This window comes from Grus americana, chromosome 27 (assembly GCF_028858705.1).
Source record: "Grus americana isolate bGruAme1 chromosome 27, bGruAme1.mat, whole genome shotgun sequence".
Classification (NCBI taxonomy): domain Eukaryota; kingdom Metazoa; phylum Chordata; class Aves; order Gruiformes; family Gruidae; genus Grus; species Grus americana.
In genome coordinates, this window is record NC_072878.1 from 3,361,483 (window position 1) to 3,382,594 (window position 21,112).

At 51.3% G+C, this 21,112-nt stretch overlaps 2 protein-coding genes across 2 annotated transcripts; one reads left to right on the forward strand and one right to left on the reverse strand.

Annotated features, from left to right (window-relative positions):
* Positions 1-6,879: 6,879 nt before the first annotated feature.
* Positions 6,880-7,860, forward strand: LOC129196950 (olfactory receptor 14A16-like). Its single transcript, XM_054804920.1, has one exon. It carries the CDS (start codon positions 6,880-6,882, stop codon positions 7,858-7,860), a length of 981 nt encoding a protein of 326 aa, XP_054660895.1.
* An 8,619-nt stretch (positions 7,861-16,479) lies between these two features.
* LOC129196951 (olfactory receptor 14A16-like) lies at positions 16,480-17,403 on the reverse strand. Its single transcript, XM_054804921.1, has one exon. The coding sequence runs from the start codon at positions 17,401-17,403 to the stop codon at positions 16,480-16,482; it is 924 nt and encodes a 307-aa protein (XP_054660896.1).
* Positions 17,404-21,112: the final 3,709 nt, after the last annotated feature.

Consider the following 21,112-nt stretch of genomic DNA (forward strand, 5'->3'; position numbering starts at 1 on the left):
TAGCCAAGCATTGGAACAAACATTGATCACCATGAGAGATTGTGAAGTCCTTCATCCTTGCAGGTTTTCCAAGACCCAGGTGGACCAAGGCCTGAGAAACCAGGTCTGACCATATACCTGACCCTGCTTTGGTTAGAGGGTTTTCCCATAGACCTCTCAATGTCTACTCTGAAGCTCAATGATCTTATCATCCTCAAATCTCTTGTCCAATATCTTATCAGCAGATGAGAGAACAGAAGTTTTTAGGGTACTGCGGAGTAATTACCGGAGGTGGCAGTGCTGAGGAGACTTCCAGGGTGAATATGCAAAGAATCCATTCCATAAGCAACATGGCCTGCAACCTTAGATTCTGGCAAGCACCAGGGGAGCTTGGTGTGCTGCCGAGTCTGAGAAAACAGCACGGAGGGTGGAGGGGAGTGGAGACACCGTGGCCAGGCTCTGTGATAACACCGCAGGGATGGGAACTGATAAACTGCATAGTTGTTACCCTGAACCAGCCCTGAACCAGCAGTATTCCACTTCCTGTCGAAATTATGTCCTTTGGTTGAACCTCATTCATTATAATCTCATTAGAATACCAAAACACACCTCCTCCCCAAAGGCTACCCGCCTCCAAGGTGCGACCACCCCTCCCTGAACATGCGCTCTGAATTTCTTTAAGTCTATAACTTTAAAAGCAAAGCGAGAAGGTTTTACACCAATCATAACAAAGGTAGGTATGACTAGAGTCACTCAAGCTCCACCTGAAAGTACGAAACTAGTATAAAAATGGCTTAAGAGAAGGGGATGTTAGGGAAGATACCATCACAGACAAGTTGGGAGAACATCGCTGACTTCTGGGATCAGTCGACGGGCTGAACCTCTCTTCCCCCACAGAAGGATGGCTATTGGGTGAGATTCGAACACTCAGCTACACCGAGTGCTTCCCTGGGAAACTTAGAAAGCCTCTATAGAGTTGTTTCATAATTTAATATACTTGCAGTTCATAATTTAATATACTTAATATTCTTGGTACTTGCACGTGCTTTGCAGATGGTGTATTTATCACTGGCAATCCAAAAGAACTTGTACTTCTATCGCTTCAATAAACTGCACCATTCATTAATCTAGCCATGAGAGTTCTCATTGGACACGACCAAACTCCTTACGTATGGCCGTGCTAGTCCATTGAACGTGACTAGCCAGAGGGTGCCTTGCACTATTGATGTATCCGTCATCGTGATAGTTCAATGTATTGAACGTGACCGGACCTATAGTTTAAAACTGGGTATCACCCAGAATCTAAGCCCAGCCGCCCCTCGCCCCTCTGATATCTTGCCAGTTGCAAGGCTGCCTGAGAACACCTGGCTACGATGCTGTCAACAATGGCTGCCAGCCAATCACCAGGCAGGATGAAAGGAGGCAGGCAGAAGCGGCCTCCTCCCTCTATGTAATGACAGGGTGCTTCCTTTGTGTCGTGCCCCTGAGGACAGCAGGACAGGGCGGCCGGTCCTGCCAGCCAATCACAGGGGCTGCTTGAGAACACACGGGGGTGACGGTGTCAAGAAATGGCCGCTAGCCAATCACAGAGCAGTATGCCGTTCACCAAGACAGCGGCTCACGGCCAGGGAATGGCAGCACCCCCTGTCCTGGAAGGGCGGCCAGAGCAAAATGGCGGCCACGGTGTGTGCAGGGGAAGGGCCTTCCGGGTCTGATGTGACCCGGCAGGGGTGGCCGGTGCTGCCAGCCAATCCCAGCAGAGCACATGGCCAGGAGAGGAGAGGGACTTGCGGGGCAAGTGGCCCCTGCGGCTGCTGGGAGGGGGCGGGACTTCCCCTGGCAGCTGGTGGGCAGGGCAGCTGTGGCGGCGTGTCTCCCGTAGCAGTGGTGCCTGTGCTCCTGGCATGTTCCAGGGCAGGGATCCCCAGGCGCACCAGGAAGGCACCCGGGGAGGGACAAACAGCCCAGCCAGAGCTGGGCCGCCAGAGCTCTGAGAGCCTCCATTTCCCTCTCATCTCCAGAGCCTGTGCGGGACTGTCTCACAGAACAGATGGCTCCTTCAGCTGACAGGAAACACTGGCCCTGGTGGAGCTCTGGGGGCAGCTTGTCTGAGCTTCTCCTCCTGGGGAACCTGCAGCTGCCCCAGCACCGCCTGGAGTCACCGTCTGACACCGTCACAAAAGGACCCCTAGCTCTGGGGGTGTGGGACTGCCGGCACCTGCACCAGCAGCATCCATAGTTTACGGCTCACCGCATCCAGCCAAAGCCTCTCTTCCTCTCATCTGTCTGTGGGGCTGTGCCAGGAGTGTGTCTGATCCCTTAGGAGTATCTGGTCAAGGACCTGTTTCAGTGCAACCAGGGATCCTAAAACAGTGAGCAAAGGAGGAAGCCATAGACAAGACCCTACAGGGACCCAAACCTGAGCGGCAAATGAGAAGGGAGGCAGTGATGGGAACCAAAGCTGGTCAGTCACGCTAAGGGATGAAGGCATGTGAGAGGGTGAGAGGGTTTATTCCAGCAAGGTTGTCTGATTGGGGACCTTCTCATTTGGGAAACCAAGAGAAAAAGGGGCAAGCAGGAGCAACATCTGCTGAGACACAGACTTGACAAAGTAAGCACAGTCAATGACAGGAAAGGAACTTTGCCAGGCACACTAATGGATGGGCCATCAGGAAACTACAGATGCTGCTTCCAGGAAGATCAGCTGGACTTTTCAACTGACATGGCTGTGAATCAGAGGGACCCTGGACTGGGAGGGATGCTGGAATCAACAGAGCTATGCACACCCATGAGGGACATGCAGAGAAAGAAAGAGGGGAGTAGACAGAAAATGGTATAACAGAGGCCAGTTGCATGTAAAACTAGGTTTGGCAGGGGAAAGGGGATGGAGTTTTGAACAACAGAGAAGGGCCAAGGGCACTGCCTGGTCTTAGGAACCACCTGGGAAACAACTGAGAAACGTTCATAGGGATGAGGGTGTGTTCCTCTAAAAAAGTTGTCCTGCTCGATAGCCCAGCTGACATGCCTCTAGACCAATGGATGCAGCCTGGGTAACAAAGGGGAGGAGCCCAGCACCGTTGTGCAGCTAGAAACCTCATGGCTGGTGGTTGCTACAGGCCACCTGACCAAGAGGAGCCTTTTGATGAAGTCTTCTTTCTTCAGCTACGGGAAGCATCACGCTCAGAGGCTCAGATCCTACTGGGGAACTTCAGTCCCGCTGGCATCTGCTGGAAAAGCAGCACAGCAAGCTGTAAGCAGCCCAGGAGAGTCATGGAGTGCGTCGAGCATAATTTCTTAATCCAGGTGACAGACAGCCCAGCCAGAGGAGAAGCGTTACTAGACCTGTTGCTTCCAAGCATGGAAGAACTAATTAGAGAGGTCAAGACTGATGGCAGCCTGGGCTGGGTCTACAACCCTGTAATATTACCATGCTTTTCAACAGATTCTTCCACTGGAGCGTTCCAAGACTGCGAAGGGCTGTTTTGTCCTTCACCTCTATGTCAGCGCATGCATTTTTGCAACTAGTCGCAAGCTGCCCTAGCTAATGGAGAGCTAAGTATCTGCCTTTACACAGATTTAGCTTTTCTTCTTGCTTTGCAGTTATCTTCCAATTGCTCTTCCTTTTGGTTTTCCCCTCAGTCTGAAGGTTTTAAGAGGAATGTTTAGGAAGAATTCCTGTTACTTCTTTCTTGGACTTGATCCAGCATAGGTGAGATTCCATGCTTTACCTTAACGTACCCTGACTCAATGCTTGGCCTGGTGCAGAGTCACATCGCTGTTCTGGAATTTCCCTGGGTGTTACGGAAGTGCAATACTGCCCCAGGACTACACAGATGAGATTTCAGCTGTTTTAAATAAAGTTCAGACTGTGGCAATTCCACTTTAATGCTTTCCTTTGTTTGTGGAGCAAGTCCTCTGTTAAAGCAACTGAAAGGAAAGTTACTCATACCTAAAGACTCTGTGAGGGAGGCTCTTTGATATCAGACTTCCTGCAAACTTTGCTGTTTTCTATTTGCTTTTTTAGCCAGTTGCTGTACGTATGGCTTGGAGGTCCAGATGGAAGGGGTGAGGGATGCCTGATCAATCTCCTTCAAGAGGAGCAGCCCTGGATTGAAACTGTGTACAGCTAGTAACTTTGAGCAAGAAATTCCATTGCAGGAATTAATGACTCCTTTGGGTTTACTTGTATAGTAAAGAAACAGTTAATGGGAAGTCACCTACACTTCCGCTGTGGCAATGGATGTCCCCATAGAAACTAAGAGAGAAAGGTATAGAATACTTACTTTTTGCCTTACAGAGTAAAAAGCAAAGGGAAAACAAAAAAGTATCTTGAAATTTTTAATCTTGACTTAATTAAGTTAACACTTAACTGTTAATCAGTTCTGTGGTACAAGAGGCCACCCAGCAAGAGTCTGGATTAGCCAGAGCTTTGCATTTCAATGAAGAGCCTGTGAGGATGGAGAGATATCAGTAAGGGTAGGAAGATGATCAGGTGAGACCCAAGTTGGTGAGCAGGCTGGGTGTCAAGAGCCTGCAGGGAAAGAGGTGCATGTGTGGGACACCGTAGGACATCCTGTGGTGGAGACATCTGGGGGCAGTGGTAAGGCTGAAAGCCCCCAACACAGCCAAGGTCTTGGCCTGCTGGGCTGTGGCTGTTCTCTCTGCAGGTGATGCCTGTGAGGAGATATCTTCTCATTAGAGCACCAGGACTTCATCGTCCCCTTGTCACAACCTGTGAGCCTGAGAAAGAGTGTGTGGTAGTCCTGCTCTAGGCATTGCACATCCCCACATCACAGTGGCCCAGGAAGAGCCCTGAGACACGTGTGTGGGACAGGGTCTCCCCTCCCAGGGGTTGGGGGTCACAGCTTGGCCCTTTGGCTTGATAAAACACACCCAGGATTACTCAGCATCAGAGCCACCTTGCCATTGCCTTTGCCCACCTGTCATCACTGCCTCCACTTGCCTGCTCTAACCAGCCCCAGAGTTGCTTTGTCAGGGATGGCCCTCAGGGGGACCCATTAATGCTCCAAGAAACTGTGGAGTTTGCATCGGACTGTGACTTCTGGAGAGGTTTCATCAGCTTCCTCTCAGGGTCTGAGCTTCATGGACTCATCCCCAAACCCACCAGAGGGGTCATTACCATGCCGCCTTGGGCTGGTCCTCTGCTGCTGCTCTCCTGGGACAAAGGGAGCTCATGGCAAGTGGGCTGTGCTGCAGAGAGACATCTCTGGCCAGGAGCAGCTCCTCTGCAGAGCACAGCAGGGCTGAGGGCTCTGCCTGCAGGCACCGAGGGGAGAACAGCGAGGCAGAGAGAGCTTAAAGGCAGTTGGAAATGGGAGGCTTGCTGAGAGCTCAGGGAGGGAGAAATCTTGAGAGCCCTTGACACGGTAAGTCTCTGGGTGCAGGGCAATTCCAATGCGGTTCCTGGAGGCATCTCCTCAAGCTGGCAGAGCCCACAGCTGCTGGGATGTGCCAGGTGGACTCCCTGTGCAGAGGCAAGTTTGAGTGGCTGGGAATGCAGGTGTGCAGGCAGGGGTGCCCAGTTGTGTCCTGCAGAGCAGGGTCCCTGCAGCCCAGGGGCTGTGTGCCGGGGCAGGGACTCTGCCGCCTGCCAGGGTCACGTTTTTCAGGGCACCTGATAAAGTCACTTCACCCTTTCCTCTGCCTACACAAAGCATTCACATCACCTTTGTCGTGTCTTCAGGGTTGATCTGCTCTTCTCCTTAAGACCTGTCAACACAGAGGTGCCCCTGGGCAGTGCCCTGGTGCCAGGAGGGGTCTGCAGGGCAGAGCTGAGCACACAGAGGGTGGGATGGGCTCTGTGAGCAGGGACAGGGAGGAGAGGTGTGGGCAGAGCACCAGCTCCTGGCAGGGACAGCTCCAGGCAGCAGAGACATGGGCAGGGAGTGGGAGGAAACTGCAGCCAAGCCCTGGGCTAGGCTGCCTTCAGGCTGCTCTCTTGTGGTCCCTCACTCTAGATGGCTGCTGGGCGTTGTCTGCTGAGCAATGAGCTGACTCTGCCTTTAGGACATCCCATCTTCAGGATTCCTGAATGTCTTCTTTGTCTCTCCCACCGAGCTTCTGTGCTGCCCCCCAAGAAAGGCACAGCTCTCCTGTAGGATTCCAGGGAGTTCTGACCCATCCCTCGTGGGTCGCCAGTCTCCTGTCAGATTCCTGTGCTTCTGTCTGAGAGAGGCCATGTCCAGTTCTAAGATCCAGTTCTAAGATCTGTCCTTTGAAATAGGACTCTCCTGCTTTCATCAAACTCTAGTTGTGCTTCCTTTTTTTTTTTTTAAACACTAATCAGTATATGCTGTCATCTTCTTCTACCTCAAGGTAGCAGAAGCAAAAGCACGGGGCTGTTGGGAACAAGAAGGATGGACACTGCATCTCTTTTGACTCTGCGCTGAGACACAGAGACCTGAGACCTTTTGCGTCTCTTTTTCTAACAATCCACCCTTTCAGTCGTAAAAAAGAGCATCTTTGGCCCTAAAGCTAATACTCACCAGATGTGATGATGGAAACAAAAAAACTACAGAGCAACAGACATGCTGAGCTGCTCTTCTGCAGCCCACACTCTTTGGAGTGATGACTGCAGATATTGAACATTTCCATGAAGGGTGAATTGCATCTGACAGCCCTTGTGACCATCGGGGGTGTCAAGAACCAGCTCCCATATACTCACTGCAGCAGGGCAGAGCTGACTCCTTGGCAGCACAGGGGCAGAGGTCCTGCTCCTCACAGCACACTCAGCCAGCACAAAGCAAAGAAATCCCCTGGAACTAGGAGAGGTGGCAGGGTTTCTATGAAAAATGGAGTGGCTTTGCTAGGAGAACTCTGTCATAGCTTTTCCCTGCCCTTTCCTTTTTAGGACAATGGCCCCATATTAAGAACCAACAAATGTCCAACAGCAGCTCCATCACTGAGTTCCTCCTCTTGGCATTCACAGACACACGGGAGCTGCAGCTCTTGCACTTCTGGCTCTTCCTGGGCATCTACCTGGCTGCTCTCCTGGGCAATGGCCTCATCATCACTGCCATAGCCTGCGACCACCACCTCCACACCCCCATGTACTTCTTCCTCCTCAACCTCTCCCTCCTCGACCTGGGCTCCATCTCCACCACAGTGCCCAAAGCCATGGCCAACTTAATCTGGGACACCAGGGCCATCTCCTACACAGGATGTGCTGCACAGATCTTTTTCTTTTTCTTTCTGATGTCAGCAGAATATTTCCTTCTCACCGTCATGGCCTACGACCGCTACGTTGCCATCTGCCAACCCCTGCACTACGGGACCCTCCTGGGCAGCAGAGCTTGTGTCCACATGGCACCAGCTGCCTGGGGCACTGGGTTTCTCTATGCTGTGCTGCACACGGCCAATACATTTTCTATACCTCTCTGCCAGGGCAATGGCCTGGACCAGTTCTTCTGTGAAGTTCCCCAGATCCTCAAGCTCTCCTGCTCAGACTCAGATTACCTCAGGGAGGCTGGGCTTCTCATGGTTAGTGTCTGTCTAGCTTTTGGGTGTTTTGTTTTCATTGTGCTGTCCTATGTGCAGATCTTCAGGGCCGTGCTGAGGATCCCCTCTGAGCAGGGACGGCACAAAGCCTTTTCCACGTGCCTCCCTCACCTGGCCGTGGTCTCCCTGTTTGTCAGCACTGGAACATTTGCCTACCTGAAGCCCCCCTCCATCTCCTCCCGATCCCTGGACATGGTGGTGGCAGTTCTGTACTCGGTGGTGCCTCCAGCAGTGAACCCCCTCATCTACAGCATGAGGAACCAGGAGCTGAAGGATGCAGTGTGGAATATGATGACTGGATGGTTTTTAGAAGCAATATACTGCCCATGTTCTTCTGCATATCACTCGCAACATCACTCTTGACAGGCCCAGCCTGTCTCTTAGATATTTTGCAGTTGTTGATGTTATTGTTCCTTTTTTTTTGTTTGTTTTGGGTTTTTTTTTCACTTCTGATAATGTTCTCCACAAAGAGTTTTCATTATTCATAACAATTCTAATTCATTATAGAATCATATAATAAAACAATGTTTTGGGTTGGAGTGGACTTCAAACATCTTCTAGTTCCAACCCCCTGCCATTGGCAGGGATGCCCTTCTCTAGACCAGGTTGCCCTCTTGTTTATGTTATCTTATGCCCTCTTATCCACCTCTCTTGTTTGACCCGGAGACAGTATAAATTAATTTCCAACCTCTCTGAGAATTTAAATATTAAATAGGACCCTGCAGTGACATTTCTGACTGAGATTTTATCCCCCAAGACCTTCTCTGGAGCTGCAGAGGCCGTTCCTGTGTACAGAGTCCCTGCACAGCAGATCTCTGACACAGCTGGCCTCTGTAACAGCATTTCCACCAGGAAAGGCAATCTCCTCAGGGCACTGCCCAAAGGCTTACTTCCCTTTCCAGTCTTGCTCTCAAGAACATGCCCAAGGAAGAGACTCTAAAGAAAACTGTTGCTTTGCTTGTTTCTGCATGGGCGCAGAGGGATGAGATGAGGGTCCCAGTGTGCTCTTCCAGGGACTGAGGAATGGCTCAGGTGTTCCTTGTGGGTGGACAGCACCCACACAGATGCTGAATGGACTCCAACTAAGCTGCCTGGGGCTCGACAGCCTGTGGTAGGGCTGATGGCAGATGAGTGTACCAGTCCTTCTGTGAAATCTGCCAGATACTCAAGCTCTCCTGCTCAGACACCTGCCTCAGGGAAGTTGAGCTTATTGCTTTTAGTACCTCTCTATTTTTGTTTTGTTTTCATTGTGCTGTCCTATGTGCAGATCTTCAGGGCCATGCTGAGGATCCCCTCTGAGCAGGGATGGCACAAAACCTTTTCCATGTGCCTCCCTCACCTGGCCGTGGTCTCCCTGTTTGTCAGCACTGCCATGTTTGCCTACCTGAAGCCCCCCTCCATCTCCTCCTCATCTCTTGATCTGTTGTTTGCTGTTGTGTACTCGGTGGTACCTCCAACACTGAACCCCCTCATCTATAGCATGAGAAACCAGGAGCTCAAGGATGCCGTGAGGAAAATGATGACTGGATGTCTTTCAGCAGCCATAGACTGCCTACGTTCCTCTGCAGCTGTTCCTCTCCCTGTGTATGTCGTGACAGGCCCAGTCTTTCCTTCTTTATTTTTTTTTCCCTTTTTCCACTTTTGATGATGTTGTCTTCAAATAAATATAATTACTGCTCCTCTTAAATATCCACCCATCTTGTGTGACCAAGAGACTGTGTATATATATGGGAAACCATTTTATTTAAGCAGATAAATGAGCGTGCAGCAACTTCTTTGTCTAAGATCCATTCTTAGCTTAGCAGAAATGAACAGGAAAGAGAAACAGCTTTCTGGCTGCACCAGCTTGGGGCAGGCTGCTTTGTCCCTGGGGGATTAGGAGCTCTTGAGGACCCCAAGGGCCAGGGCTCTTGTGCTAGCCTGGGGAGACAGGATGGCACGGAGGGGCTGCAGACCTCTCAGGATATGCTGGAGAGGAGAACAGGGGACACAGGGTGCCACTGACCTACTTTTTCTTGTTCCCACCATCTCTGCCCCCCAGGAGCTTCTCTTTTTCCTGGGAAGGTGGCAGGAAGAAAGTCCCTTCTTGTGCACATCAGAGATAAGGAAGATGTTTCCATCTTGTGTGCATGCCTCAGCCTGGCAGATAGGGAATGCCCACTGCTGGGGGTAGCTGTGCTCAGTCATGCCTCAGGAGCTGACCTTGCTCTCTTCCCCTCCTTCACTCCCCACACTTGGATGGACCACAGGAAACATCCATGATCCTGGAGAATGCACGACCCTCCTGGAGGGAGGTCCCACAACTGCAGGGGAAACAGGAAGGGCTTGAGAGATGCATGGGGGTGCAGGCAGAGAGAGGGGTATGCATAGCATTGAGTGTGTTAAAGGCAGGAAGAAGACTTGAAGTAGTGGTGGGGCTGCGGGGGTGTCATGCTGAAGGGAATCAGGCTGAATTTTGATTTGAAGGCAGCAGCAGCAGCAGCAGGAGGACATGCATTTCAGTGCTGGGATATGGCGATAAGTGCAGGAGTAAAGCAAGTCTGGGACTGGGCTATTTTGGGTGCCAGAGGACATTAGCAGGGCATTGGAAGATGCCCGAGGGGTTGTGGGGAACTCACAGGCACTGTCAAGTCCTCAGGTAACCACAGCTTTGTCTTTGCAGGCACAGGCAGTGAGGCCAAAGTGGCACATACAAGTCCTTCATTTGCTGGCTGCAGAGGGAGACAAAGAAGCTTAGCATAGAATTACCAAGGTAATTTATTCTCTTATTTCAGCTGTGCAGGCAGTGGTGCCTCAGCCTAATGGCTGGAGAACCCCAGTACAGAGGAAAGCAGGGTTTGTATCTGTTACAGTACAGTTGTGGAGACCAATGCAATCACTCACGTTAAGGGATGGGCTCATCAGTTCCTACATCCTTGTCCCGTGCAGGTGGTGCAGACAAACGGTCAGTGGTATGTTAATTCCCTTTGTTCTAAAGCGATGTCCCGCTCAGGTTGGGGGATTATCCTGGATGCTGGTCGGTTGCTGTTCTGGCCGTGGTTATACGCCCGGTTTTTTGAAAGGTAAATCTTCCATGGGTTTATCATGGACATGGGATGTTCTCAGCCGGTAAGAGCTGGCTTAGGTTGGGTCTTCAGGTCACATGGACCCTGAGGTAAAAGCTCGTAGTCTCAATTAGTGTTCATTCTTCTAAGCAAGTTGTACTGCAGTTAGCATCTTGCCTTTCACTGGCATCAGTAAAGCTTGGGAGATGCCAAGGTCAGAGTGAGATGAGGAAGCAGGAGGAGGTAGCTAAAGTCCTCAGGGAAACTGGAACGGGCACAGGACAGTGTAGGACCATCTGTGGTGCCAACAGCTGATGGCCTTGGTGTGGCTGGGCCCTCCTCCAACACCAGGACAGAAGTCCTTGTCCTCTCCACAGCGGCTGCTGTCTCCTCCACTGAGTCCCATGAGAAGGCCCCAGTCCCTGACAGCCCCAGGGCCTTGTTGCCTCCTCACCCACCCCCCATAGAGCCTGGGAGGTGTCCTACCGCTGACCTGCACTTGGCATCATGCACCCCCCCATCACACTGCTCCCAGGAGGAGCTGTAAGCATCTCATGAGGGAAAGGATCCCCTCTTCAGGGAATGGGCATCAGGGCTTGGCCATTCTGCTTGGTGAAACACATTTAGGGCTTTCACAGCCACCTCCACATTTGATTTTCCACATGTGACCAGTGCTTCTGACTTCCTGTTTTACCAGCTCCCAGGGACAACCACAGAATCACAGAATGGTTTGGGTTGGAAGGGACCTCAAAGATCATCTAGTTCAATCCCCTGCCATGGGCAGGGACACCCTCCACTAGACCAGGTTGCCCAAAGCCCCATCCAACCTGGCCTTGAACACTTCCAGGGAGGGGGTATCCACAACTTCTCTGGGCAACGTGTTCCAGTGACTCACCACCCTCATAGAGAAGAAGTTTTTCCTAATATCTAATTTAAATCTACCCTCCTTCAGCTTACAGCCATTACCTCTTGGCCTATCATTACATGCCTTTGTAAATCTCCATGGTCTCTTGAGTGATGGTCCTCCCTGGGGCCCAGGAACACTCTCAGAAACTTGGAGGTTTGCTGCTGACTTTTACTTCTTTAGACACTTGTTCAATCTTTCAGGACCTGCAGTTCAGGAACTTGGCACCAGGGGGCTAATTAACATGCAAAACGCCCTAATGAGCCAATGCTCTGTGCATAATTTTCCTTTAGGTCTTCAATTCTTTTGTGGTTAATTAGAGAGATTTCAGGAGTGTAGTTAAAGTCTAAAGAGTTCAATACTAAACAGTAAGGAAGGATTCTTGTTTTTTTCTCATAGTTCTTAATTCTTCTGCTCACACATTGCGTGATATGAGAAATCCTCAGTTCATATTGATCCTGAGTGTCTCCTAATGGAGTTTGAATATATATTCTGTAAATTCTCATGAGTTTTTTCATAGGACACGGACATGGACCAGCAAGATGATGACCCTTTCTCTCCCTCTGTGGAAAGAGAGACTTATACAGCCATTTCCAGAAATATATTTCCTGCCATCACTTTGAATGGGGAAACTGTGTTCTGGTGACACATTTATATTGTCATATGATACATCTGCATTTCATAGCTAAAGGGAGCTTGGAGCAAGGAAGGTAGGAGGAGTTGGATAGATCACCCTATATTTCTTTGCCATCAAGAAATGGCCACACCTGCTATCACTTCCTTCATGGCATCCCTTTCTCTGAGCTGGCCACATCTTTATGGGATGTCCCATGGCATAACACCATGACCCGCCAAGTGCCAGACCTCAGTCGATACGCAGAGGCCCAGAGCCCAGCCAAATAAAGAGGCCCAGAGCACAGATGTGGAAAACAAATGTCACTCCTGTCTTCAAGCAGGAAAAGAAGGAAGACGCAGGGAACTACAGGCCAGTCAGACTCACCTCCCTTCCTGGGAAGATGATGGAGCAGCTAATGCTGGAAACCCTTTCCAGGCACAGGAACGATAAGGAAGTCATCAGGAGCTGTCAAGGCCCAGGGCCTTATGTATGTCCAGTTTGCCTGAGTATTCCCTGATCCGATCCTTTTCCAGCAAGGCACTTCTCCATGCTCCAGAATTTCCCCCTGGTCTCTGGCACCTGGGATTCCTGAAGGCCGATCTTGCTGGCAAATACTGAGGCAGTGACGGCATTCGGTGCCTCAGCCTTTCGCACATCCCGTGTCACCAGGTCCCCAGTCTCACTGAGCAATGGGCCCACAGTTTCCCTCATTTCCCTTTTGTTCCCTGTCTACTTACAGAAGCCCTTCTTGGTTTCTTTGGCATCCCTTGCCAAATTCCATTCCATTTGGGCTTTAGCTTTCCTACCTTTCTCCCTCCCTGCATGCTCAATGTCTCTGTGTTCCTCCCAGGCTACCCATCCTTACTTCCACCTTCTGTATTCTTCCTTCTTCTGTTTGAGTTTGGCCAGGAGCTCCTTGTTCATCCACACAGCTCTCCTGGCATTTTTGCCTGACATCATATTTGATGGGATGCACCTCTCTTGAGCTTGGAGGAGGTGATCCTGGAATATGAACCAGCTTTCTCGGGCCCCCCTTCCCTCCAGGGCCACATCCCATGGGACTCTTCCAAGCAGATCCTTGAAGAGACCAAAGTCTACGCCCCTTAAACCCAGGGCTCTGAGATTGTTTTTACCTTCCTGCCTGCCCTCAGGAACCTGAACTCCATCATCTCATGGTCACTACAGCCCCATCTCATGGTCACAAGGCTGCCTTTGACCTTCACATCCCCAACAAGCCCCTCATTGTTGATGAGGATGAGGTCAGGCAGAGCACCTCTCCTCATTGGCTCCTTTGCCATTTGAGTGAGGAATTTCTCATCCAGGCACTCCACAAACCTCCTGGATTGCTTATGCCCTGCTGTGTTGTCCTTTGAGCAAATATCGAGGTGGTTGACATCTCCCGTGAGGACCAGAGCCTGCCAATGTGAGGCTGCTCCTATCTGCCTGTTGAGGGCCTCATATACTTCTTCTTCCTGGTTGAGTGGCTGATAGCAGACATCCACTGTAATGCCACCCTTTCCTGGTCTCACTTTAATCCTCACCCTTAGGTTCTCTCTTGGCTCCCTACCCATCCCCAGACAGAGCTCCATGTACTCCAGCTGTTCTGCCACATAAAAGGCATCTCCCCCTCCTTGTCATCCCATCCTCTCCTTCCTCAAGAGCCTGTATCCCTCCATTGCGACATCCAATCATGGGAGCCATCCCACCATGTCTCCATGATCCCAAGAAGATCATTGCCCTGCAACTGCACACCGATCTCTAAATCCTCATGTTTATGCCCCATGCTGCATGTGTTAGAATACAGACACTTTAGAGAGGAACCCCAGCATGTTGAGTTCTTGGAGAGGGTGTGAGAGATTTCTCCATCATGGTGCTTTGTAGGCATTTGCTTGCTTACATGCAAGTGCTGAACTTGAGCCCCATTTTGTGGTTTTGTGATCCCTTCCCATCACATCACCCCATGCCCTTGCTCATTGATCCTGTCACTCCCTTAGAGGACTGCTGGTTACTCTCTCCCTCCCCCATCATTCTTAGTTCAAACCCTCCTTATGAGGTCAGCCAGCCTGCTGGCAGAAATAGCTTTGCCCTGCTTAGTGAGGTGGATCCCATCTCTGCCAGGACGATGATGGTCTGCAAACAGGGTCCCATGGTCATTGAACCCAAAACCTTACCCCAGTTCCACAGTTAATTATTAACTTGTCCGAGTAGTGCCTTTCTCCTCACCAATGAGATAGAGGAGAACACCACCTGGGCCCCCATGCCCTTCAGTGCCACCCCCAGAGCTTTTTAGTCACTTCTGGTACTGTCCAGGTTGCCCCTGGTAGTGTCATTTGGGCCCACATGGGTTAAGAGCAGGAGGCAGTAGTCAGAGAGCGAGATGAGCTTTGGACGTCCCACCACAACATCCTGGATCCTTGTCCCCAGCAAGCAGCAAACCTCTCTAGATGGTTGGTTGGCCCAACAGATGAGTGCCTCTGTCCCCCGCATTAGGTAGTCACCCATTATGATGAAAACCCCCCTGTGGCACTACATCTGGTTGAGGCTTGGATATCTCCATTGTGGAGGTACCACAGCCTTTCGGAGTGCCTGTTCCTGGTGCCTGATGGACCTTATAGTGCAGCTTCTTTTCTCTTAAGTCTAGTCAGAATTTCCCACATCCCAACTTTTTCCCATGGCTTCTCATCCTTCCACTGTGCCCACATGGGAAGAGTCTGACTCCTTCTCCTCTGCACCATCCCATAAGACAGCTGTAGACAGTGACAGTATTGATATCTGTCAAGTAGAATTTTCCACTTGACAGGGTGAGGAATGTGTTTGGGTTAATGCTTAGACACTGTCTAATTCAGGGTTGAATACACTGCGTTGCTTTGCTTTTTGACTGGACCCTTGAAGAAGAGGGACAGACTGATAAATGCATGCCTTGCTAAGGACTGTCCTTGAAGAGGACCTGAAAGATTGACAACCTGATAATTTTTCTAATCCTGCAACAAGATAAATATGTTGTAGTTTCTGTGTGCAGTGTGCTAGCTTTGTGGCATTACCACCCTGCAACCATCTCTGTGCAGCCATGAAATAAATAAAATACCTCTGCTCTGTGTGTGTATTGGTGTACTGCACATGGGGTAAACGATCCCACTTTTGGGAAAACACCAGGACATCCCATGCCTCTAAAGAGCCTTTTGACAAGGTGGGCACATCTGTGCTGGCCTGGCCAGCCATTCCTACACCCCCTGCCCATGCTCTCCACAGCCCTTGAGCTGGTGGAGCTGCTCTGCAGAGCAAGTGGGCTGTGGGGCCTGGGGTCACAGGGGCACTCTGCAAGGGACGTGCTGGTCAGGCTGGGAGGCAGACCCAGCTCAGGGACATCACTGCCACTGACTGCCTCCCACCGAGGCTCTTATGTGGCCATGGAGGCTGCTCAGAGGTGACCTGCCTTATTGCCAATGCCATGAGATGTGTTTGGGTGCTGCACCGCATCCAGTCTATGGCAGTCCACTGATGGGAAAATGAACCACTCACCAGGCTCCTTTCCCTGTGCCTGCTGTGTCCCCTGGGCTTGCAGAACCCTCACTTGGTGGTTCACACCCACATTTAGCACTTGATCTCTGGGGCACTTCACCTTGCACAGGCTCGTGCTCAGTGGGCTCCATTCCCTGCTGACCTCCTGGCATGTGCTGTCCCTGCAGATCCCCTGTGCCCTCCTGGCAGCTCCTGATTCCTTCCAGAAAAACACTCCTCTGCCACCAGCCCTACCACAGGCTGTCGAGCCCCAGGCAGCTTAGTTGGAGTCCATTCAGCATCTGTGTGGGTGCTGTCCACCCACAAGGAACACCTGAGCCATTCCTCAGTCCCTGGAAGAGCACACTGGGACCCTCATCTCATCCCTCTGCGCCCATGGAGAAACAAGCAAAGCAACAGTTTTCTTTAGAGTCTCTTCCTTGGGCACGTTCTTGAGAGCAAGACTGGAAAGGGAAGTAAGGGAAGTAAGCCTTTGGGCAGTGCCCTGAGGAGATTGCCTTTCCTGGTGGAAATGCTGTTACAGAGGCCAGCTGTGTCAGAGATCTGCTGTGCAGGGACTCTGTACACAGGAACGGCCTCTGCAGCTCCAGAGGAGGTCTCGGGGGATAAAATGTCAGTCAGAAATGTCACTGCAGGGTCCTTTTTGATGTTGCAATGCACAGAGGGTATGGAAATTCCCTTACCCTGACTCCGGGTAGAAACCAGACAGGTAGATAATGAATTAGCAATGGTATGATTAATGAAAATTCTTTGTGGACAACATTATCAGAAGTGAAAAAAAGAAAATTAAAAAATGAAAGCAACAATAACATCAAGAACTAGAAAACATATAAAAGACCAGCTGCACCTGTCATGAGTTACAAGTTATATGTAGGAGGAGATGGACAGTATACTGATCCTTAAAAACATCTAGTCATCAATTTCCACACTACACCCTTGAGCTCCTGGTTCCTCATGCTGTAGATGAGGGGGTTCACTGCTGGAGGCACCACCGAGTACAGAACTGCCACCACCAGGTCCAGGGATGGGAAGGAGATGGAGGGGGGCTTCAAGTAGGCAAACATGCCAGTGCTGATAAATAAGGACACCACAGCCAGGTGAGGGAGGCACATGGAAAAGGCTTTGTGCCGTCCCTGCTCAGAGGGGATCCTCAGCACGGCCCTGAAGATCTGCACATAGGACAGCACAATGAAAACAAAACACACAAAGAATAAATAGGCACCAACCACAATAAGCCCAGGCTCCCTGAGGTAGGTGTCTGAGCAGGAGAGCTTGAGGATCTGGGGAACATCGCAGAAGAACTGGTCCAGGTCAATGCCCTTGCAGAGTGGTATAGAAAATGTATTGGCCGTGTGCAGCACAGCATAGAGAAACCCACTGCCCCAGGCAGCTGCTGCCATGTGGACACAAGCTCTGCTGCCCAGGAGGGTCCCGTAGTGCAGGGGTTTGCAGATAGCAATGTAGCGGTCATAGGACATGACTGCAAGGAGTGAAAAATCTGCTGACATCAGAAAGTAAAAGAAAAAGACCTGAGCAGCACATCCTGTGTAGGAGATGGCCCTGGTGTCCCAGAGGGAATTGGCCATGGCTTTGGAAACAGTGGTGGAGATGGAGCCCAGGTCGAGGAGGGAGAGGTTGAGGAGGAAGAAGTACATGGGGGTGTGGAGGTGGTGGTGGCAGGCTATGGCAGTGATGATGAGGCCATTGGCCAGGAGAGCAGCCAGGTAGATGCCCAGGAAGAGCCAGAAGTGCAAGAGCTGCAGCTCCCGTGTGTCTGTGAATGCCGGGAGGAGGAACTCAGTGATGGAGCTGCCATTGGACATCTGTGGGTTCTTGAGATGGGGCCATTGTCCTATAAAGAAAAAGACAGGGAACAATTGGGACAGATTTCTCTGAGCAAAGCCACTCCATTTTTCACAGAAATCCCGCCCCCTCCCCCAATTCCAAGGCATTTCCTTTCTTTGCTTTGTGCTGGCTGAGTGTGCTGTGAGGAGCAGGACCTCTGCCCCTGTGCTGCCAAGGAGTCAGCTCTGCCCTGCTGCAGTGAGTATATGGGAGCTGGTTCTTGACACCCCCGATGGTCACAAGGGCTGTCAGATGCAATTCACCCTTCATGGAAATGTTCAATATCTGCACTCACCACTCCAGAGAGTGTGGGCTGCAGAAGAGAGGCTGAGCATGTCTTTATGGTGATTTTTCTCTGTGGGTTTTTTTGTTTCCACCATCACATCCGGTGAGTACTATTTATAAGAATAGAAATCCTCTTTTTATGAAAGAATGGGTGGAATCTTAAGAGAAGACAGGCAAAAGATCTCAGCTCTCTTTGTCTCAGGGTAGAGTCAGGAGAGCTGCAGCGTCCATCAGTCTTGTTCCCAGCTGCCTTGTGCTTTCACTTCTGCTGCCTTGAGGATGGCTGTGCACAAAATTGCTCTTAAAAATAAAGCAACTAGACTGTGATGAAAACAGGGGAGTCCTTTTTCAAAGGGCAGATCTGCAAACTCTTTTTTTCCAGCACAGAGATGGAACTGTGATAGAGAGGGCAGCACACAGCCCCTCTCAGAGAGAAGCAAAGGAATCTGAGAGGAGACTGGCAACCCACGAGGGATGGCTCAGAAATCCCTGGGATCCTACAGCAGAGCTGTATTTTTCTGGGGTGCAGCACACAATCCCGGTGGGAGGGATAAAGTAGGGAGTCAGTGCTCCTCATGATGGGATGTCCTAAAGGCAGAGTCAGCTCATTGCTCAGCAGACAACGCCCAGCAGCCATCTAGAGTGAGGGACCACAAGAGAGCAGCCTGAAGGCAGCCTAGCCCAGGGCTTGGCTGCAGTTCCCTCCCACTCCCTGCCCATGTCTCTGCTGCCTGGAGCTGTCCCTGCCAGAGCCGTTTCTCTTTTCCATATCTCTTCCCGGTCCATGGTCACAGACCCCATCCCACCCTCTGTGTGCATCTGTGTCACACCTCCTGGCAGCAAGGAACTTCCATGGGGGATGTCCATGCTGGCAAGTCTTAGGAGTCTCTGTCTCTTGTGCAAACCTGACAGCTCTGTTACAATTTGCATCTACTGTCACAGCTGGAAAGTGAAAGCACAGACAGTGGAAAGCACTTTTACTCCGATGTAGCCCCTGCCTTGATGTGCTTCTAGAAAAGTGCCCTGGGAAATGTCCCAGGGGTGATCTGGAGCGTGAGCAGCCTGGACACAGGCAGCATCCTCTCAAAAGAAGAATGACCCTGCCCTGCCCTTCCAGGGGGTCGCTCCTTCCACCCACAGCTTCTCCCTGATGAAAAGGTCCCTTCTCCATTTGGATCCCCTTGGGCAGGCTGAGTGTTGACCTTGGAAGGCAGCAGAGTCCCTGCCCCAGCACAGAGTCCCCAGTGGTGCAGGGACCTTGCTCTGAAGGACACAACTAGGAAACTCCAGATGCACACCATGGCTTCACAGCTATTCAAAATTGCCTAAGAAAAGCCCCCTCCTTACAGATCCCACAATCTGTGGGCAGTGCCAGCTTGAGGAGATACCTCCAGGAACCGCATCGGCATTGCCCTGCACCCAGAGACTTACCGTGTCAAGGGCTCTCAAGATTTCTCTTCTTTTCAGCTCTCGGTCAGCCTCCCAGTCCTGACCACCTTTAAGCTCTTCATCTTCCTTGCTCATCTCCCTGAGATACCCTGGCAGTGCCCTTTGCCCTGCTGGGCTCTGCAGAGGAGCTGCTCCTGGCCAGAGATGTCTCTCTGCAGCACAGCCCACTTGCCATGAGCTCCCTCCATCCCAGGAGCCTGGAGCAGCTCAGCAGCAGAGGACCAGCCCAAGGCAGCATGTTAATGACCCCTCTGGTGGGTTTGGGGATGAGTCCATGAAGCTCAGACCCTGAGAGGAAGCTGATGAAACCTCTCCAGAAGTCACAGTCCGATGCAAGCTCCACAGTTTCTTGGAGCATTAATGGGTCCCCCTGAGGGCCATCCCTGACAAAGCAACTCTGGGGCTGGTTAGAGCAGGCAAGTGGAGGCAGTGATGACAGGTAGGCAAAGGAAAGGAAATGATGTCTCTGATGCTGAGTAATCTTGGATCTGTTATATAAAGTCGAAGGGCCAAGGCCAAGGGCCCCCAGCCCCTTGGAAGGGAGGTCCTGTCCCACACACTGGGACGGCAGTGGGAGTACTGAAGAGACCCAGTGAGTGGCAATGGCGCAGCACTGGGAGCACCGAGGGGAGCCAGGGAGCCACGCTGGGAGCACTGGTGTGGAACCAGGAGCACTGCAGGGAGTCAGGGAGCTGCTCTGGGAGTACTGGGGCAGCACTGGGAGAACCGGGCCAGCACTCTGATCCTCACTGGCAGCACTGGAGTGTCACTGGGAGGACTTCTCACCTCCGTGCCTGGCAAGATCATGGAGCGGATCCTCCTGGGAACTGTGCTCAGGCACATGGAAAACCAGGAGGTGATTGGTGACAGCCACCATGGCTTCACTAAGGGCAAATCCTGCCTGACAAAGTTGGTGGCCTTCTACCATGGGGTTTCAGCGTTGGTGGATAAGGGACGAGTGACTGACGTCACCTACCTGGACTTGTGCAAGGCATTTGACACTGTTCTGCATGACATCCTTGTCTCTAAATTGGAGAGACATGGATTTGATGGAGGGACCACTCGGTGGATAAGGAATTGGCTGGATGGTCACACTCAAAGACTTCTTGTCAACGGCTCAATGTCCGAGTGTAGACAAGTGACGAGTGGTGTTCCTCAGGGGCTGGTATTTGGACCAGAACAGTTTAACTTCTTTGTCGGAGACATGGACAGCTGGATCGAGTGCGCCCTCAGCAAGTTTGCCGATAACACCAAGCTGTGTGGTGTGGTTGATGCAGTGGAGGGAAGGGATGTCATCCAGAGGGACCTTGACAGGCTGGAGAGGTGGGCCTGTGCGAACCTCATGAAGCTCAACAAGGCCAAGTGCAAGGTCCTGCACATGGGTTGGGGCAATCCCAAGCACAGCTACAGGCTGGGTGCAGAATGGATTGAGAGCAGCCCTGAGGAGAAGGACTTGGGGGTATTTATTGATGAAAATCTCAACATGAGCTGGCAATGAGCACCTGCAGCCCAGAAAGCCAACCGTGTCCTGGGCTGCATCAAAAGCAGTGTGACCAGCAGGTCGAGGGAGGGGACTCTGTCACTCTCCTCTCATGAGACCCCACCTGCAGTACTGCCTCCAGCTCTGGGGTCCCCAGTACAAGAAAGACATGGAGCTGTTGGTGTGAGTCCAGAGGACGCCAGGAAGATGATCAGAGGGCTGGAGCACCTCTCCTGTGAAGACATAGTGAGAGAGTTGGGGTTGTTTAGCATAGAGAAGAGAAGGTTCTGGGGAGACCTAATTCTTTCTAGGTCTTCCAGTACCTGAATGGGGCCTACAGGAAAGCTGGAGAGGGACTGTTTCTCAGGGAGTGTCATGATAGGACAAAGGGGAATTGGGTTTAATCTAAAAGAGGGTAGATTCACACTAGATGTTTGGAAGAAATTCTTCATTGTGAGGGTGGTGAGGCACTG